This window comes from Medicago truncatula, chromosome 2, assembly GCF_003473485.1.
Source record: "Medicago truncatula cultivar Jemalong A17 chromosome 2, MtrunA17r5.0-ANR, whole genome shotgun sequence".
Classification (NCBI taxonomy): Eukaryota; Viridiplantae; Streptophyta; class Magnoliopsida; order Fabales; family Fabaceae; genus Medicago; species Medicago truncatula.
The window spans coordinates 7178162-7192289 of record NC_053043.1 but is presented as its reverse complement, the minus strand read 5'-3'; the positions used below and the strand labels follow the sequence as shown (position 1 = coordinate 7192289).

Genomic DNA, 14128 nt, shown 5'->3' with positions numbered 1-14128 from the left:
TGATTTCTTGTCCACATAAAATTAAAAACTGATGGACCATCCAACACATTAGTTGTTCACAATCACAAACACCAATATGAAATCCTTGCATCAAACTAGATGGAAATATACACACAAAAAATTGTTATAGAATCAAACACAACTGTGTGATATTCCTGTTTTTATAGAATCATGTACATTTAAAAGAAGATAAGAAATTTAAAAATAAAATAAAATAAAATAAATTGTTGCCAAACAGACCTTTACAGACTGCCTCCTTGTGACATTAGGAGACGTCCACAGCTTTTCGTATTGATCAAAGAACTGGGAACAACAAGTGCTGTTAGAAAAGTGTGAGAATAACGGAGTGAAATGAAACCAATCTAAATCCCCCAATCATTGAGTTCGTAGTATGCTCCATACACATGTTCAAAGATGAGAGTAGGCTATGGCCTATGCCACATTTAACTATCTCATAAAATACGGCTCCTTAGTTGGATTATAAACAAAAAGTGATTTTGTTTATTGCAAAGATAATTAATTCTATATTTGTAAGGAACGGTAGCTTAAATAAGGTACTCTGCAATTGTTTTGAAGTTGTTTGTGGCAGATTCCAGGTCTCATTGAAAATATATTCTATGAAGAATTGGTATGGAATTCCTCAACTTAGTTTCTTTCTAAATACTATTATTTGTTCAAAAGTACAAGTTTACAACTTATGCATTGGTATACCTGCAGATACTATAATAAGGATCAGAATCGCACAACAACTAGCTATCTCCGCTTCCCAAAAATAAACTTACTCACTTTAGAATAATTACAAAATAAATGAAATTAGATAAAGAATGCGGATACAATACATGTAATTGTTATAAGCTAAATAGGCACAGAAAGTAGCGTTTGCACCATGGCATTGACACTACGCTTTTTGTTTGTTAATAACAAAAGGAACTACCAGCAAGTTACGATACGATTAAAATAATCCCTAAACTTAAATTTCATAATCACCACCAAACAATCATTATATTTGTTAGCTCAGATAATTCAACAGCTTCAATAGAACTAAAATATAGAATGATCCAAAATTCATGTTTATACTCAAGGATGTAATAAACATTCTCAACAGTACTAGAAAAGTAAAAGACTAATGCAGAAGATCCTTTAGGGTGTGTTTGGTTGTAAGAAGAAAGTGTGAAGAGAGAAAGAAGTGAAAAAGAGTATGTGAAGAAAGAAAGAGGTGAGAAATAGAGTAGATTTAAGGTATTGTTTGTTTTAAGAGAAAGAGAAGAGAAATAAGTGTGACTAATTTGTTAAAAGACAAAAATATCCTTGTCTTAAAAGTTGAATTATTATTTATTTGTTTGTAATTTAGATAATATTATTTTAGATATTATTAACTAAATTAATTTAATTACTTTTTTTAGTAATGAAGTAATAATATTATACCAATTTGAGTTTTTTTCCTCTCAAAATAGACTAGTTAGAGTAAAATATTCATACGTTAATTTTTTTTATAGAGTATGTTATTATTTTTATTATCTTATAATTTATATCATAGATATCCACTTTAGCTTATTTTTTATTAGTACATTTTTCTCTTACTTTTCAAAACGTTATTTGAAACAATGAAATAAAGTATTTATCTAATACAGGACAAGGAAAGGATAAAATTGGAAAAGTCCTAATATCTAACATCTCTCTCACGTTTCTTCGTTCTTTTGGGGAGATGAAAAAACACGTGGACCCCACCATATTTTAATCTCTCCTCTCACTTTCTTCGGTCCTCCAAACTGAAGAAATAATAACTTTCTATCCTATCTCTCTCCCTCCTATCTCTCTCATTTCAAACACAGTGTTAGAGAGGCCAGAGGGAGAGAGGATTCATCATCAAATTCTTCACATCCTAATGTGAGATTTTTACAAGGTGGGATAAATGTGATCTCGGACAATTCAAAATGAGAGATAAAAATGGGCACAGCTCCATTCATTATTAATTCAACCATTCCAACAAACCAAGATGACTAATTCCATCACAAGAAGTCCTTCCTTCCATCCCTTACAATCTCAATTTAAATCCTTTGGACAAGAAGTCCTCCCTGTAGAAAAAAATGAATAAAATGAATCTCATCGAAGTAAGTTCAACAATGTCACAAAAGAATAGCTGTCAATTCCTCAATGGAAGGACAATTTCTAACAATGTCACAAATGTATAACAATGTGAACAATTGAGAGTAATTTCATGGTAGGCCAATTTCTCAACAACAGCTTTCTTCACTTTACATACCACGGCAGGGTGAAATAGTCTCAACATTCAGAAATGAGCTTGCCAAAATAATTATTTAGGAGTGAAGATCTCAAATAATGAAGGAAAAACAACAATTCATACCAAAATACGTTATTTAATCAAATTATATAGCTAGACACAAGGTCAACTCTTAAGCTAACACATAGCATACATTGTGGTCAATTGTTGTTTCTTTTGAAATATATACATAAACAAAGGAAAAGACTTAGGTACAATTTCTTAGATGTTTTTCGTATGGTTCTTAAATAAATTTACCATAATTTCATCAAATCCATAATTTTCTCAAAGATTGTTCTATCCAACAAAGGTGTATTTTTAGTTGAGAACCATACGAAAAGTATCTAAAGAATTGTACCTAAGTTTTGTCCATTAACTAATACATAGCAAAATCTCATATAATCTACTACCTCCGTCCCTAATTATAAGACCCTTTTGAGAAAAAAAATTGTCCCTTTTTATAAGATCCTTTTGCTATTTCCAACTACATTAATTATTTCTTTACATACATGTCCCTATTTATTATACATCTTTTTCTTGAATCAGCAATAAATAGCATATGGAAAACATAAACTAACTCTCTCTCTTAAGGATAAAACTGTAAAAACAATAGTACTTACAAACAACTTTAATATAAATATCACTTTCTTATTTCCCGTGATTTTAGCAAAAGGATCTTATATATAGGGACCGAGCTAGTATAAGAAGTACCTTCTCTTGCTCTTGCTTGTATGATTCTCCTTCTTCCTACAATTATCAACAGGGAAGGAAGGTGGTACAAGGCTTTCAAAACAAATCAAAGCTCCATTCAAATTACGAATTCCATCTCCATTTAAATTAGGAATTCCTTCAACACAACTAACTTGTTCGCTCTTCAAATCATACCAAACCAGCTTCCTACAATCTATTTCCAATAGAACCTTGCTTCCATCACTAGAATAACCTAAAGGCCTGAACCATGTAATCAAAGATAAATCGAAACACGAATTAACCAATGTAAAAAGTTTACACCAGCTGTCTCTAGATCCATATTGTTTCATCACCCAAACATCTGTTTTAGTAGTTCTATAATTCACAATCATACAAAGACACCCTCCCAAAACAGCAATAGAAAGTTCAATACCATTACCATCACTGTTAACTTTTTCACCTCCTAATTCATCAGGAAGAGGAACCTCAATGAAACGCTCAAGTGTTAGGTTAAACGCGACAATTAAACAAGGGTGTGACTCATCAAGTTTCCGAGACATTATCCAGTGAACAGAAGTAAATACAAAAACCCCATTGGTTTCAAAATAGTGAGGAACATACGGCATTACAGGAATCATTTTCCACGAGTTTGTTTTCAAACTGAAGAGTCTGATCTGTGAATCATAAAAAGAGTTTGGTGGATTGCATAACCAAGAGATTCTGAGAAGTTTGTAATCATCTGTTAAAGGATCAAAACCGAAGCCGTGAAAGCATAGACCTAAGCCATTGATGATGTCAGATTGAATAATGTTAGGGATAGGAATGATGTCCGATGTTTACGGGTGTTAGTGTTCCAGATTGTGATTTCAGTTGCGTGATTAGGATACGTAAAAGCGATTTGGCCATTGGAGATGGCGAGGAGGCCGTTACATGAACCGATAAGATCCATGGAGCTGGTAGGATCGATGTTACGCGGGAAAGGAAGGTTGAGTGGAACGGCGTCGGTTAGGTTAGGGAAATGGAGTTGGTAGAGATCGTTGTTCTTGTGACGGAGGATGAAGTTGAAATTGAAGGAATTTTTAAGATGAAGGTTGATGAATTTGTGGGAATCGATTAAGGATTTAAGTGATTTTGAAGTTGATCGGAATCGAAGAAGTGATCGTACTGGTAGGCGAGAGAAGATTTCGGATAGTATTTCCGGCGGAAGATCAGCCGCCATTGGAAGGAGGCAAGGTTCGTTCTAGGGTTTAGGGTTTTTTGTTTCTTCCTTTGTGGGTGTTGTAGGATTTAGGCACCCAACTCCAAAATTATGATTTTATCCTTAGGGGTAGTGCTCTCTACGGTAGTTACAATAAATGGATGAACGTGTATAAAAGAAAAGTGATTTGAATCTTTAAGATGATGGTTAAGGTATGAAATGTATGATGTTTATGAATTCAATTAAGGCTATGGTGTGGTTTATTTTCTTGTTATCCAGAAAAATATGTTATACATTATTGTTTGGATGTGAATGTGATGAAAAAATTGTTTCCGAAAAGATTTGAAATACATAAATTAAGGTATCCCTTAAAGTTGTTTGAATTATATTGATCTATGATACATGCAATGAAGTTGGTGGATAATTTATGACTATCATGATCCAATCATTTTAGTTCAATTAAAGATGACCACGATTTGATAATTTTACTGCACAATGCACAATTTATAGTTTAATGTTGAATTTTCAAGTCATCACATGAACCAAGTGAGAGATTGTTAGATTATATTAGACTATTTAAATAATAATATGAGTGTGGTTCATATAACTACTCCCACCATGTTTACTGAACTTTGTAACAAAAATCACATGAAATAAAAATAAAAATGGATGGAGTAGTAACAGTATTAATAAGATATATATTTTCCCTAAAAAAGTTATATATTAAAAAAAGTAATAAATACATTTAAAAATTTATAAATGATTTTTTTTATCAAGTAGTCTATTGGTTAGAGGTCACACAATTATATTGTGGAAAAGTGAAGTCTCCAGCATTCGAACCTCAACCCCTGCATATTATATGTAATACTAATATCCCTACCAACGGAGCTAAACTCACGAAAATTAAAATCATGGGATTATCAACACAGTATGCAACCACTAGAGATATAAAAGATCCTTACAAAAGAGACGAATGGGGTAATGTATTGACTTTAAATAAAATATGGCATGACATAAAAGTTGTTTGGTGTGATGGTAATTAAAGTCAATTAAAATCTTATTTCAAAATTCAAAATAGCATATTTCACCTCTTCCTTTTTATCTCTCCCTTTTGTAAGGTGGTTATAAAAACCGAAATAACTATAAAATTATAGATAGAAAGTAGAAAGAAACGTATCTCCATTAACCAAAGATGTCAGAAGGTTAAAGATATCATCAAAGAAAATAAGAAGGAAAAAGACTTAGAGATAAACAATTAGCCGAAAAGAATCAAGAACATTAAAGAAAATTCATATCATGGATTCGAGTATGTTTTTCTTACTTTTACAAAAAATTATCATACAGTGAGAATCATTTCTTTTTTAAGGAGTTAAACTAATCCATCAAAATTAATAACAAATAAAATCAAACATAAGATCCTAAGAGAAACATGCTCTAAGAGCTCAAGTCAACACGATCAAGAAAAAACTAAATTTATGATACAGTGACGATCATAATATCAAGATCAAGATCTTAACGAATTGTTCCAACATTTTCACCTTATTACTATATATATTTTCTTGGTGAAATTTACCCACTTACTTTTTGTTTATAATTAAGAATTCACCTACTTACTTTTAGTATCAAAGCAACGTTGTTAGTTGACGCTTTTAATTTAGTTTGTATTACAATACAAATAAAAATGGTGTCTTGTCCACATAAAACTCATGGACCTTCCAACACATTACTTGCTCACAAACACCAACATGAAATCCTTGCATCAAATTAGATTTGAATATACACAAAAAATATATATATAAAATCAAACACAACTGTTATAGAATAAATTATTAGACTGATATTCTTTCAATTTCCTTGATGATAAACTCTTTTTCCTCTTCAAATTGCTCATCTTCTGAACCTAAAAACCGCAAAATAGATAAAATTAATAGCTCAAAAAATAAACTTTATTTCAATAATTGAGAATCACAGAATAGAAATTCAGATTAATACAATTTAATTGTATGTTTTAAATCAACTGAAAGCACAATAACCTTTTCCCGGAGATAGATTATGAAGTAATTCTAGCAGCTTCCCCTTGTTCTTCCCTAGAATTATTTTTACATCTCGCGGCTTATTAGGATTAGCAACGAAAATCTGGATAAACATATAAGAAAATATAAAACTAAAATTAAAATGCGCATAATGATCGGAAAAAAATATTAAAATATGCATTGCATATGATATCTTATACAAGAAGAAATGAACTTCCGTGCATAAATTTAAGTCTCTTTTGCCAACTAGAATAAACACATTAAAGCATTTCATCCAGTAACCTGTCATTAACAAAATGGGGTTGAGTAATCGCAGTTACATTTGATTAATCGCAGTTACATTTGATTAACGGGCATAAATATGGTTTATATTCTTTTCTAAATCGACAAAAGGATGAGCTCATTGTATAAACTTGAAGGGGAAAAATCACCTTGAAAATGTGGAAAGCTGATAACTGAATGTTTTTACTTGAATCCTGCTCAATCCATAAAATAACAACAAATAAATAGTGTTGACACAGATAGAAAAAGAAAGTTAAAAAAATGCTTAGATTACAGATAACTATGAAACCAAGTTATACAACACTAGCAGAAACAAGGAACATGTTCAGGAATGTCACACAATGACACAGGATTAAGAAAAGTTGTACCGTCAACAAAGTCATCATGACTTTCAAAAAACGAACTTCTAAGATGTAACGCTTCATTATCTGAGCATTGGGTGATTCCAAGAGAAAATCCGAGAGAAGCTAAAATTCATATAATTCAATTCAATTGTTAAAAATCATGTGCATAAAAAAAACAATCAGAAATTAAAAAAAATAAAAAAGTGTTGCCTGAACAGACCTTTATAGACTGCCTCCTTGTGACATAATTAGGAGATGTCAAGAGCTTCTCGTATTGATCAAAGAACTGAGAACAAGAAGTCTTATTAGAAAAGCGCGGGTATAACGGAGTGAAGTGAAACCACTCCAATCATTGAGTACGTAGTATGCTCCGTGCACATGTTCAAAGATGAGATTAGGGTGCGGCACACTTACTATCTCAGAAAGAATGACGACTACTCAGTTGGTTGGATTATTTTCCAGGAGATTTTCTATTTGTTATGATTATTATAAACAAAAAGTGATTTTAAATCCAATAATTAAGAGAATTTTAAAAGAGGTTGAACCATTTCGCGTTTTTTTATCATAATGAAAACCATTTTCAAAAAAGAAAAACAATTATCAAAAATAATTTCTGAGAGAAGCTACCGAAAACGGCCTCTCATTTGACCCACTTTTTAAACTTTTTTTGTCTTCAGATTCTCATTTTTTAACATAGATGTAACAAACGGATAGAAACTCCCCAAAGTGGTTATTATTGTTATTTTTTTAAATAAGTTATTTTTTCGCAACAGAAGTTGTAATAAACAGGCCCTTGATCTCCTTGGGGAAAATATTAAACTGAGGAGCATAATTTTTTCTCAAGAGCATTTTCGTGCTGCCTTCATATGTTCAAATCAGATAAGTATGCTAAGGAGGGATGCAAACCTCATCGTAGTGAGCTGTCAAAAATTCGGCGACAACAGTTGCATGTTTAGAAAGAAGGTCCTGAAAAGCAAGCATATCCAAAAGATATGTATGAAATGGTTGTAGACTAACATCAAGATAAGTAGTTATGGGAATTTGAGAGACAAAAGAAAGAATTCAAATCTGACCTTAAACGTAGAAAATGCATCAGATGCTACATCAAAGTTAGGCAACTCTACATATTTAAAGAACAACACAAAGCTTGCTGATTCCAATATGTATCTGAGAACACCCAAAAAAATCAGAAAGTTAAAACAGTGCAACTGACTCGCCTTTTTCTAGTAGATTGCATGACAAGCACATGCCTCAATAATCATTGATAATCAAATGTTAACTTTTATTTGTCAAAAAAGTTAACTTTTTAAGAAATGACTTTCATCATCCTCAAGCTCAACCACAATAGATATTACAATCTACTTTTTTTAGAAATGAAGATGAAGATATCAGAATGATAAAAAATAAAAATAAATAAATAAAAAATTCGATGACAACCCAAAATATCTTACTTTGCAAGATTGGGAAATTTGATGCACTCCCGCAACATTATGCCAGAGCTCAGGGCAATTTCTTTGTTATCATAGCTGGTTGGAAACAGATACAGAGATATCAGCAACTGCTTAAACTAATCATATTTAAGAACGTTGATCATGTAGCTAAACAATTGCTTACTTACGTAGACAGTGAAACTGAATGTGTTTCAGAATGCTGTCAGATACCTGATTTTAGAAAAATCACTTTTGCAATCAATGATGTTGTAAGAAACCATTTTGCATGAATCAATTTTATATACCCTAGACTATAATCTTCAAAGTATTGTAAGTAAAAGTGTTTTTCAATTTTTCATTTGATGAAAGGGAAATAAACTTTTAAGGAAAAGGCAATAGAATGCCACATGCTATATCTCTATAATATTTTCGGGGTAGTTTTAATTTGGTCAAAGTTGAATCGTGGGCGGAAAAAAAAAATGCAAAATCAGAAGTAGCTTCTATCAGAACCCCTTTTGTTTCAAAATGGATGACAAAATACTTATGAGCATATAAAAGTGAGTGTAAGATTCTGATATATTTTCCAAACCAATCCTTAATAAAACAAGAAAATTTGGTTCCATCCATGATTTCATGCACGGACAATGAGGTTCACTTTCTACTCTAAGTTTAGCAGAAAGGTCTTTTGTTAATTGCTTTAAAGGAAGAAATACTTTTGTTGTACCAAATTTGAAATTTTAACATAAAATTAGCTGCAACATTTTTTTTCTTGCTAAGTAATACATCACATAACAATAAAAACAAGACAATAGTAGATAGTAACATTGACAAAAAGCACATCGAATTCTTAACAAAATCTTTAAACAAAGAAACAACTCAGTATTATCTTGTATCAATTCAACATTCTATGTTAGAACCACCATAAAAAGTTGGAACTGACATAATTTTCCAATGATCTATGATAGAACATAATGTCATTCTTTGGCATTTATATTCAGTTCTTCGAAAATTGGAGAACCACTTTAATGGCATAAACATAATGGTTATGATAGTATACGATCATGTGTGATATCAGTTTCACAAACTAAAAACAACTACGAATGCAATCCTTCACCAAATTTTTCAGACTTCTTATCAGGAACAAGGATCCAAAAGAAACTGAAAAAAAAAAAAAAACAATATCTAATGTTTCCAATTTGGCATAGAGCATCGGTTTTAGCCAACCGACTTGAATACAATTACGAAAAATAGTGACAACACATTGAAAGAGGAGCAACAGAAAAGGTGATGGCGTAAAAAACTTACCATGCAACAAGAAAGTCTAGTAATTCAATGTGTTGATGAATGTATTCTACGCAGCAATCATTGGAATCAACCTTTTGTTTTAACAATATAGTCCAACAGTGGACTAAATCCTTTCTAGCCTGTATCAAAATTCATGCACCCACGATGAGCAACCAGTCAAGTCAACTGCATGCATATGATAGTGTAGTGTATCTGAATCTTACTTCCCATCCAAGTATAGGCAACTTGTGAATTAGAAGAGTAAGAACATCCTCCTTGCAGATTTCCTCCACAAGCTGTGAAACCTGATCTAAATTCGGTTCTGATTCTCCATCTCCAGAAATCATGGTTCTCATTGTTACAAAATTCTTTTCAACTTCCTCTAAAGCCTACAATAAAGTAAAACAAGCATCAATAACCAGTAACCACTGTAGAGTAACTGCAAGTAAAAGAAAGGCATAATATCACTGGAACATATCTATGGACAACAAAATGATAACAATCAGAAGCATATATGGCACGACTTATATACCCACGACAAACTGATAACGCATATAACAAATGTTGAAATACAATACATGATAGAGAGAATAAAAGTGCCGTGTTTCATCTAAGGGCCGACTAAAACGTATTCGTAGCTAGTCGAGCTTTTTTTTAGTCTTCATGCCAACAAGCATTTTCCATATATTTATGAGTAAGTTTAGTGCTTGTTTGGTCCACGCTGTATTAACTTGAAAGAGTGTTAAATCTACAAGTTAATATCCAACAACCATCAGATGTGCCATTACCGTAGACGGCCCTAACAAACAAAATGCTGTAATTGAAGTTGCAAGCTTATGTATCTTCTTTTACTCTCTAGACAGTTACCAACTATTTTATTTTCACAAAATTAGATTTTTTTAACAGATATCATAACCCAATTGGAAGCAAAAAGGACCTTCTTACACAGAGACAAATATAGAAGTATATAACCACAAAGCCAATTTCCATCAGAAAGCATTGATGAGTTAAAATCAGAGTAACCTCCTTCATTTATGAAACAAGTAACACACTTCAAAAAGCTTAATACTAGCAAATTAGAATAATTTATGATTTACGTAAAGTCTAATTCAGTGATTATTGTTTTCTCCAACAAACTACTCAACAATTAAAAACTCATATCTTTTTGCAGCACAAAACACACTAAACTAATAAACAAATTTAAGACATACCCATGATTAAAAACAGAAACTTTAACTGAAAAAACGAAGACCCAGATAGAGTAATTGAAAATTTAGAACAAAGGAGTGGTAATTAGCGTGTAAATCACAAATGGGTTACCTTCTCAAGAGCTTTAACTTCAACAACGGTTTTGGTATCGAGTGCCATGAGACTCTCTTTGATAGACTTGACAACTTCCTGCGGCGTTTTAGGCCTCGAAACCTTAAAGAACGAGAACGACATGATGATACGATGATGATGATGTTTGTTCTCTGTGTTTCAAGATGTTGTTGGGATGAAAAGAGAAATCAAAATGGTGGTTGTTCTTGTTTTGATTTCAATTATTCATCACTGTAAAGTAATTATGATCTGTGAGTTCGTCATCATCAACAATAATCAACCACATAGCAATGCCATCGAAGTGGAAGAAAGAAGGATTATTTTATTTTATTTTATTTTCTTCTTTCTTTACTTTTTCTTTTTCCTCATTTGTTTTTCATAGCTGCCACTTTAATTATTAGTTTTTTTTTTTGTTTTGCAGGGACCACTTTAATTATTAGTATTATTATCAACCTTAGTTAAAATTAATCAACCATATTTTTTTTTAAAAATTAATCAACCATAGTTATAACAAATTGAGAGGAGTAGACCCAATCTGATTCTCACAACTCTTACAACAAATTCTTGCCTAACTTTTTCACACTAATTCGACTAATTTGTTCCCTTAGAAATTAAAAAAATTATTTTCTGTTTAAACTAACAGAAAATATAATTTGGGACATGCTTGTCTAAAAAGTATATATGCATCAAGTAAGGTGTGTGATACGGGAAGGACTAAAAAATACACATAATTTTTTAAATTCATGCCACGATAAAGTTAAAATACGTTAACACATTTTTTTATAATAAACCTTATATACATGTGAAATACTTCAAAAAAAATATGCTTTAACCATCTTCATTGATATGTAATCATAAAGATATCAATTAACAAAGTGTAAAGTTTTTTTTAAAACCATAATACTCTATCTTCACCTCTATATTAGGATATAAAAAAGTATTGGCATCATGAAAAGAACTCAAAATAATTTTGATTTAATGTTGAGTGATTTTTTGTAAACCATAATATTCTATTCTCACCTCTATAATAGGATATCAAAGAGTATTAGAATCATGAAAAGAACTCAAAATAATTTTGATTTAATGTTGAGTGATTTTTTTGTAAACCATGATATTCTATTTTCACCTCTATATTAGGATATCCAAAAATATTAGCATCGTGAAAAGAACTCAAAATAATTTTAATTTAATGTTGAGTGATTGAGTTTTGTCTATCCATGTACCATCATTCATAGAATATGGAGTATAACTTTTAAGTTTTTTTTAAGTGATATTATTGATTCCCACCTTGAACTTAATTATATACATCTCTGCTAAATTTTCACAATAGTCTCATCATTGTATACCTTTATATTTTTTAACGTACATATATGTGAAGTATCTTACAAGTATACATGTGTAGAATTCTCTAATTATATGATGAAATAATTTTTAGAAATTAAAAAAAAAAAATTGATTTTAACACTTATTAGATAAGTATTCCTGAGTATTCGCGAGATATCAGATTATCGATGTCCGGTACAAATATATTTTTACTTTTACACTATCTAAACTTTATAGCTTCCCCTTACAAAAAGTTTTTTTTTTAAGATTCCCCATGCAATAAGTTAAATAACATATACTCCCTTCGTTCTCCAATAAGATGATCTCTTTGACAAAAAACAATATTGAGTTAACATACTCTAATCATATTTTTCTACTAATTCACAAAGATAAATAATATCATGTAAAATGTTGTTGGATTCGTCACGATGAATATTTTTAGAATATTAAATTTTCATAATATTTTTTAGTAGATAATTGAAGATAGCAAAGATAAAACATATGCATTAGCGGACCTGGATTCCCTGCTGTAACTACTTCACGTAGTGGACAATCGCAGTCATAAAACATTGATCCAACAGTTCAGATTTGTTCTACTAGTTTTCACACATCTTTGATCTCAACCACACATCTTTGATCGGACGGCTCACACGCCTTACAGCATGCTGCTGTTACAACAGGAAATCTACTTCCTGCATTAGCATGCATGTCAGAGTCAACTAATGTGTTGTTCCTCGTTAATTTGTTATAATCGGTTTATATAAATTAAACTGACTGATTCCTCAAAAAAAAAATTAAACTGATTATACCTACACTTTGAACTCAAGCATGGCGTTGGCTACGGTAGGTGACCTTAATGGGTCTCTTACCGTAGGAGACTCAATTTTTTTTTTTGTTGCTGAAAATTGATTGTTAGCCTTTGGATATAGTAAGTAGCTATTGAATGGCATGGATCTCTTGGCAAGTTGACCCATTAAAATTGTACTCCCTCCGGTCCTTTATACAAGAAACAAAAGACATAAAACATCAAGACCAAATAAATACATTGAAAATAGTCATCTTCATTTAATACATTTCTACATTTAAATTTTTTTCATGAATACCCCTAAATTAATTACTCTTTATTCCACCAACTTACTTACTTTTAATATTTTCTCTCATAATAAATAAGGGCACAAATGAAATTTACCTTCAAGCATACTTGAAACTTGGTCAATCTTCTTATAAATAGTTTTTTTTAGATATTATTTGATTTTTTTTAGTTTGATTTTATTTAGAATTTTGACATTATGTGGTATTTTACCCTCATATTTAAAATTGAAACAATAAATCACCGTTTATAATCACTTTATTTAATCACAATACTATCGGCAGAGAATATTTCCAAATTTATATCACTTTAATCTTAAAATTTTGTTGTTTAGAAATATTCTAATTTAATTCATTGCATGTTAAAAAAATATTTTTTTTTATAAAAGAGTTCCTTAATGCTCCTAACATCTCTGTAAAAAGGTGTTCAAAAATTAAAATGTTGAAACATAATTAAACAAATTCTAAGAAAAGTTTTAGAATTAAAGTCTTCCCTCTGTTTTTAAATATAAGCAAAATTGAGTTGTTAGGTTCATTTATTTATTGATGTATGTGGTTTATAATATGAACCACATATATCATTAAATGAATGAACCTAAAGTAAATTTTGCTTATATTTAAAAGCGGATGGAGTAGAGAATAAAATTGGGGGTTGAATTTTTTCACTGAGACATCATTAACATGTCAAATTATTTTTCATTTGAGTCTAAAAACTTATTTAACTCTTGTTGTATATTGACCATTCAACTAATAATATTCAATTATTTAAAAAAAAAAACTCATAATATTCAATATCTATAGTAAAATCGTAAATATATTTTCAACTATAGTCATTATATTTCTCTAAAAAGAAA

At 30.7% G+C, this 14128-nt stretch overlaps 1 protein-coding gene and 1 pseudogene across 2 annotated transcripts; both read right to left on the bottom strand.

Annotated features, from left to right (window-relative positions):
* Nucleotides 1-1951: 1951 nt before the first annotated feature.
* LOC11445892 (F-box protein CPR1-like) lies at nucleotides 1952-4411 on the bottom strand (annotated as a pseudogene).
* A 1372-nt stretch (nucleotides 4412-5783) lies between these two features.
* LOC11445647 (calcium-binding protein 39) lies at nucleotides 5784-11229 on the bottom strand. Of its 2 annotated transcripts, XM_003594026.4 has the most exons (11): nucleotides 10863-11228; nucleotides 9767-9931; nucleotides 9564-9682; nucleotides 8280-8354; nucleotides 7902-7995; nucleotides 7735-7794; nucleotides 7049-7114; nucleotides 6853-6951; nucleotides 6634-6678; nucleotides 6203-6305; nucleotides 5784-6069 (listed from the first exon to the last, which is right to left on the bottom strand). In XM_003594026.4, exons 1-11 carry the CDS (start codon nucleotides 10983-10985, stop codon nucleotides 5999-6001), a joined length of 1020 nt encoding a protein of 339 aa, XP_003594074.1. In that variant the 5' UTR covers nucleotides 10986-11228; the 3' UTR covers nucleotides 5784-5998. The 2 variants fall into 2 exon arrangements, with proteins under 2 accessions (XP_003594074.1, XP_024633292.1); XM_024777524.2 differs by lacking the exons at nucleotides 5784-6069; nucleotides 6203-6305 and adding an exon at nucleotides 6332-6484 and having other exon boundaries at nucleotides 10863-11229.
* Between the last annotated feature and the right edge of the window lie 2899 nt (nucleotides 11230-14128).

Bases quoted from the DNA above. Each gene is read 5' to 3' on its own strand.
- LOC11445647 (XM_003594026.4), bottom strand. From the start codon at position 10,985: ATGTCGTTCTCGTTCTTTAAGGTTTCGAGGCCTAAAACGCCGCAGGAA. The intron at 8,355-9,563 runs GTAAGTTTTTTA...GTTTCCAACCAG, and splicing joins CTAGACTTTCTTGTTGCATG to CTATGATAACAAAGAAATTG. The intron at 7,795-7,901 runs GTCAGATTTGAA...CTTGCTTTTCAG, and splicing joins ATGCATTTTCTACGTTTAAG to GACCTTCTTTCTAAACATGC.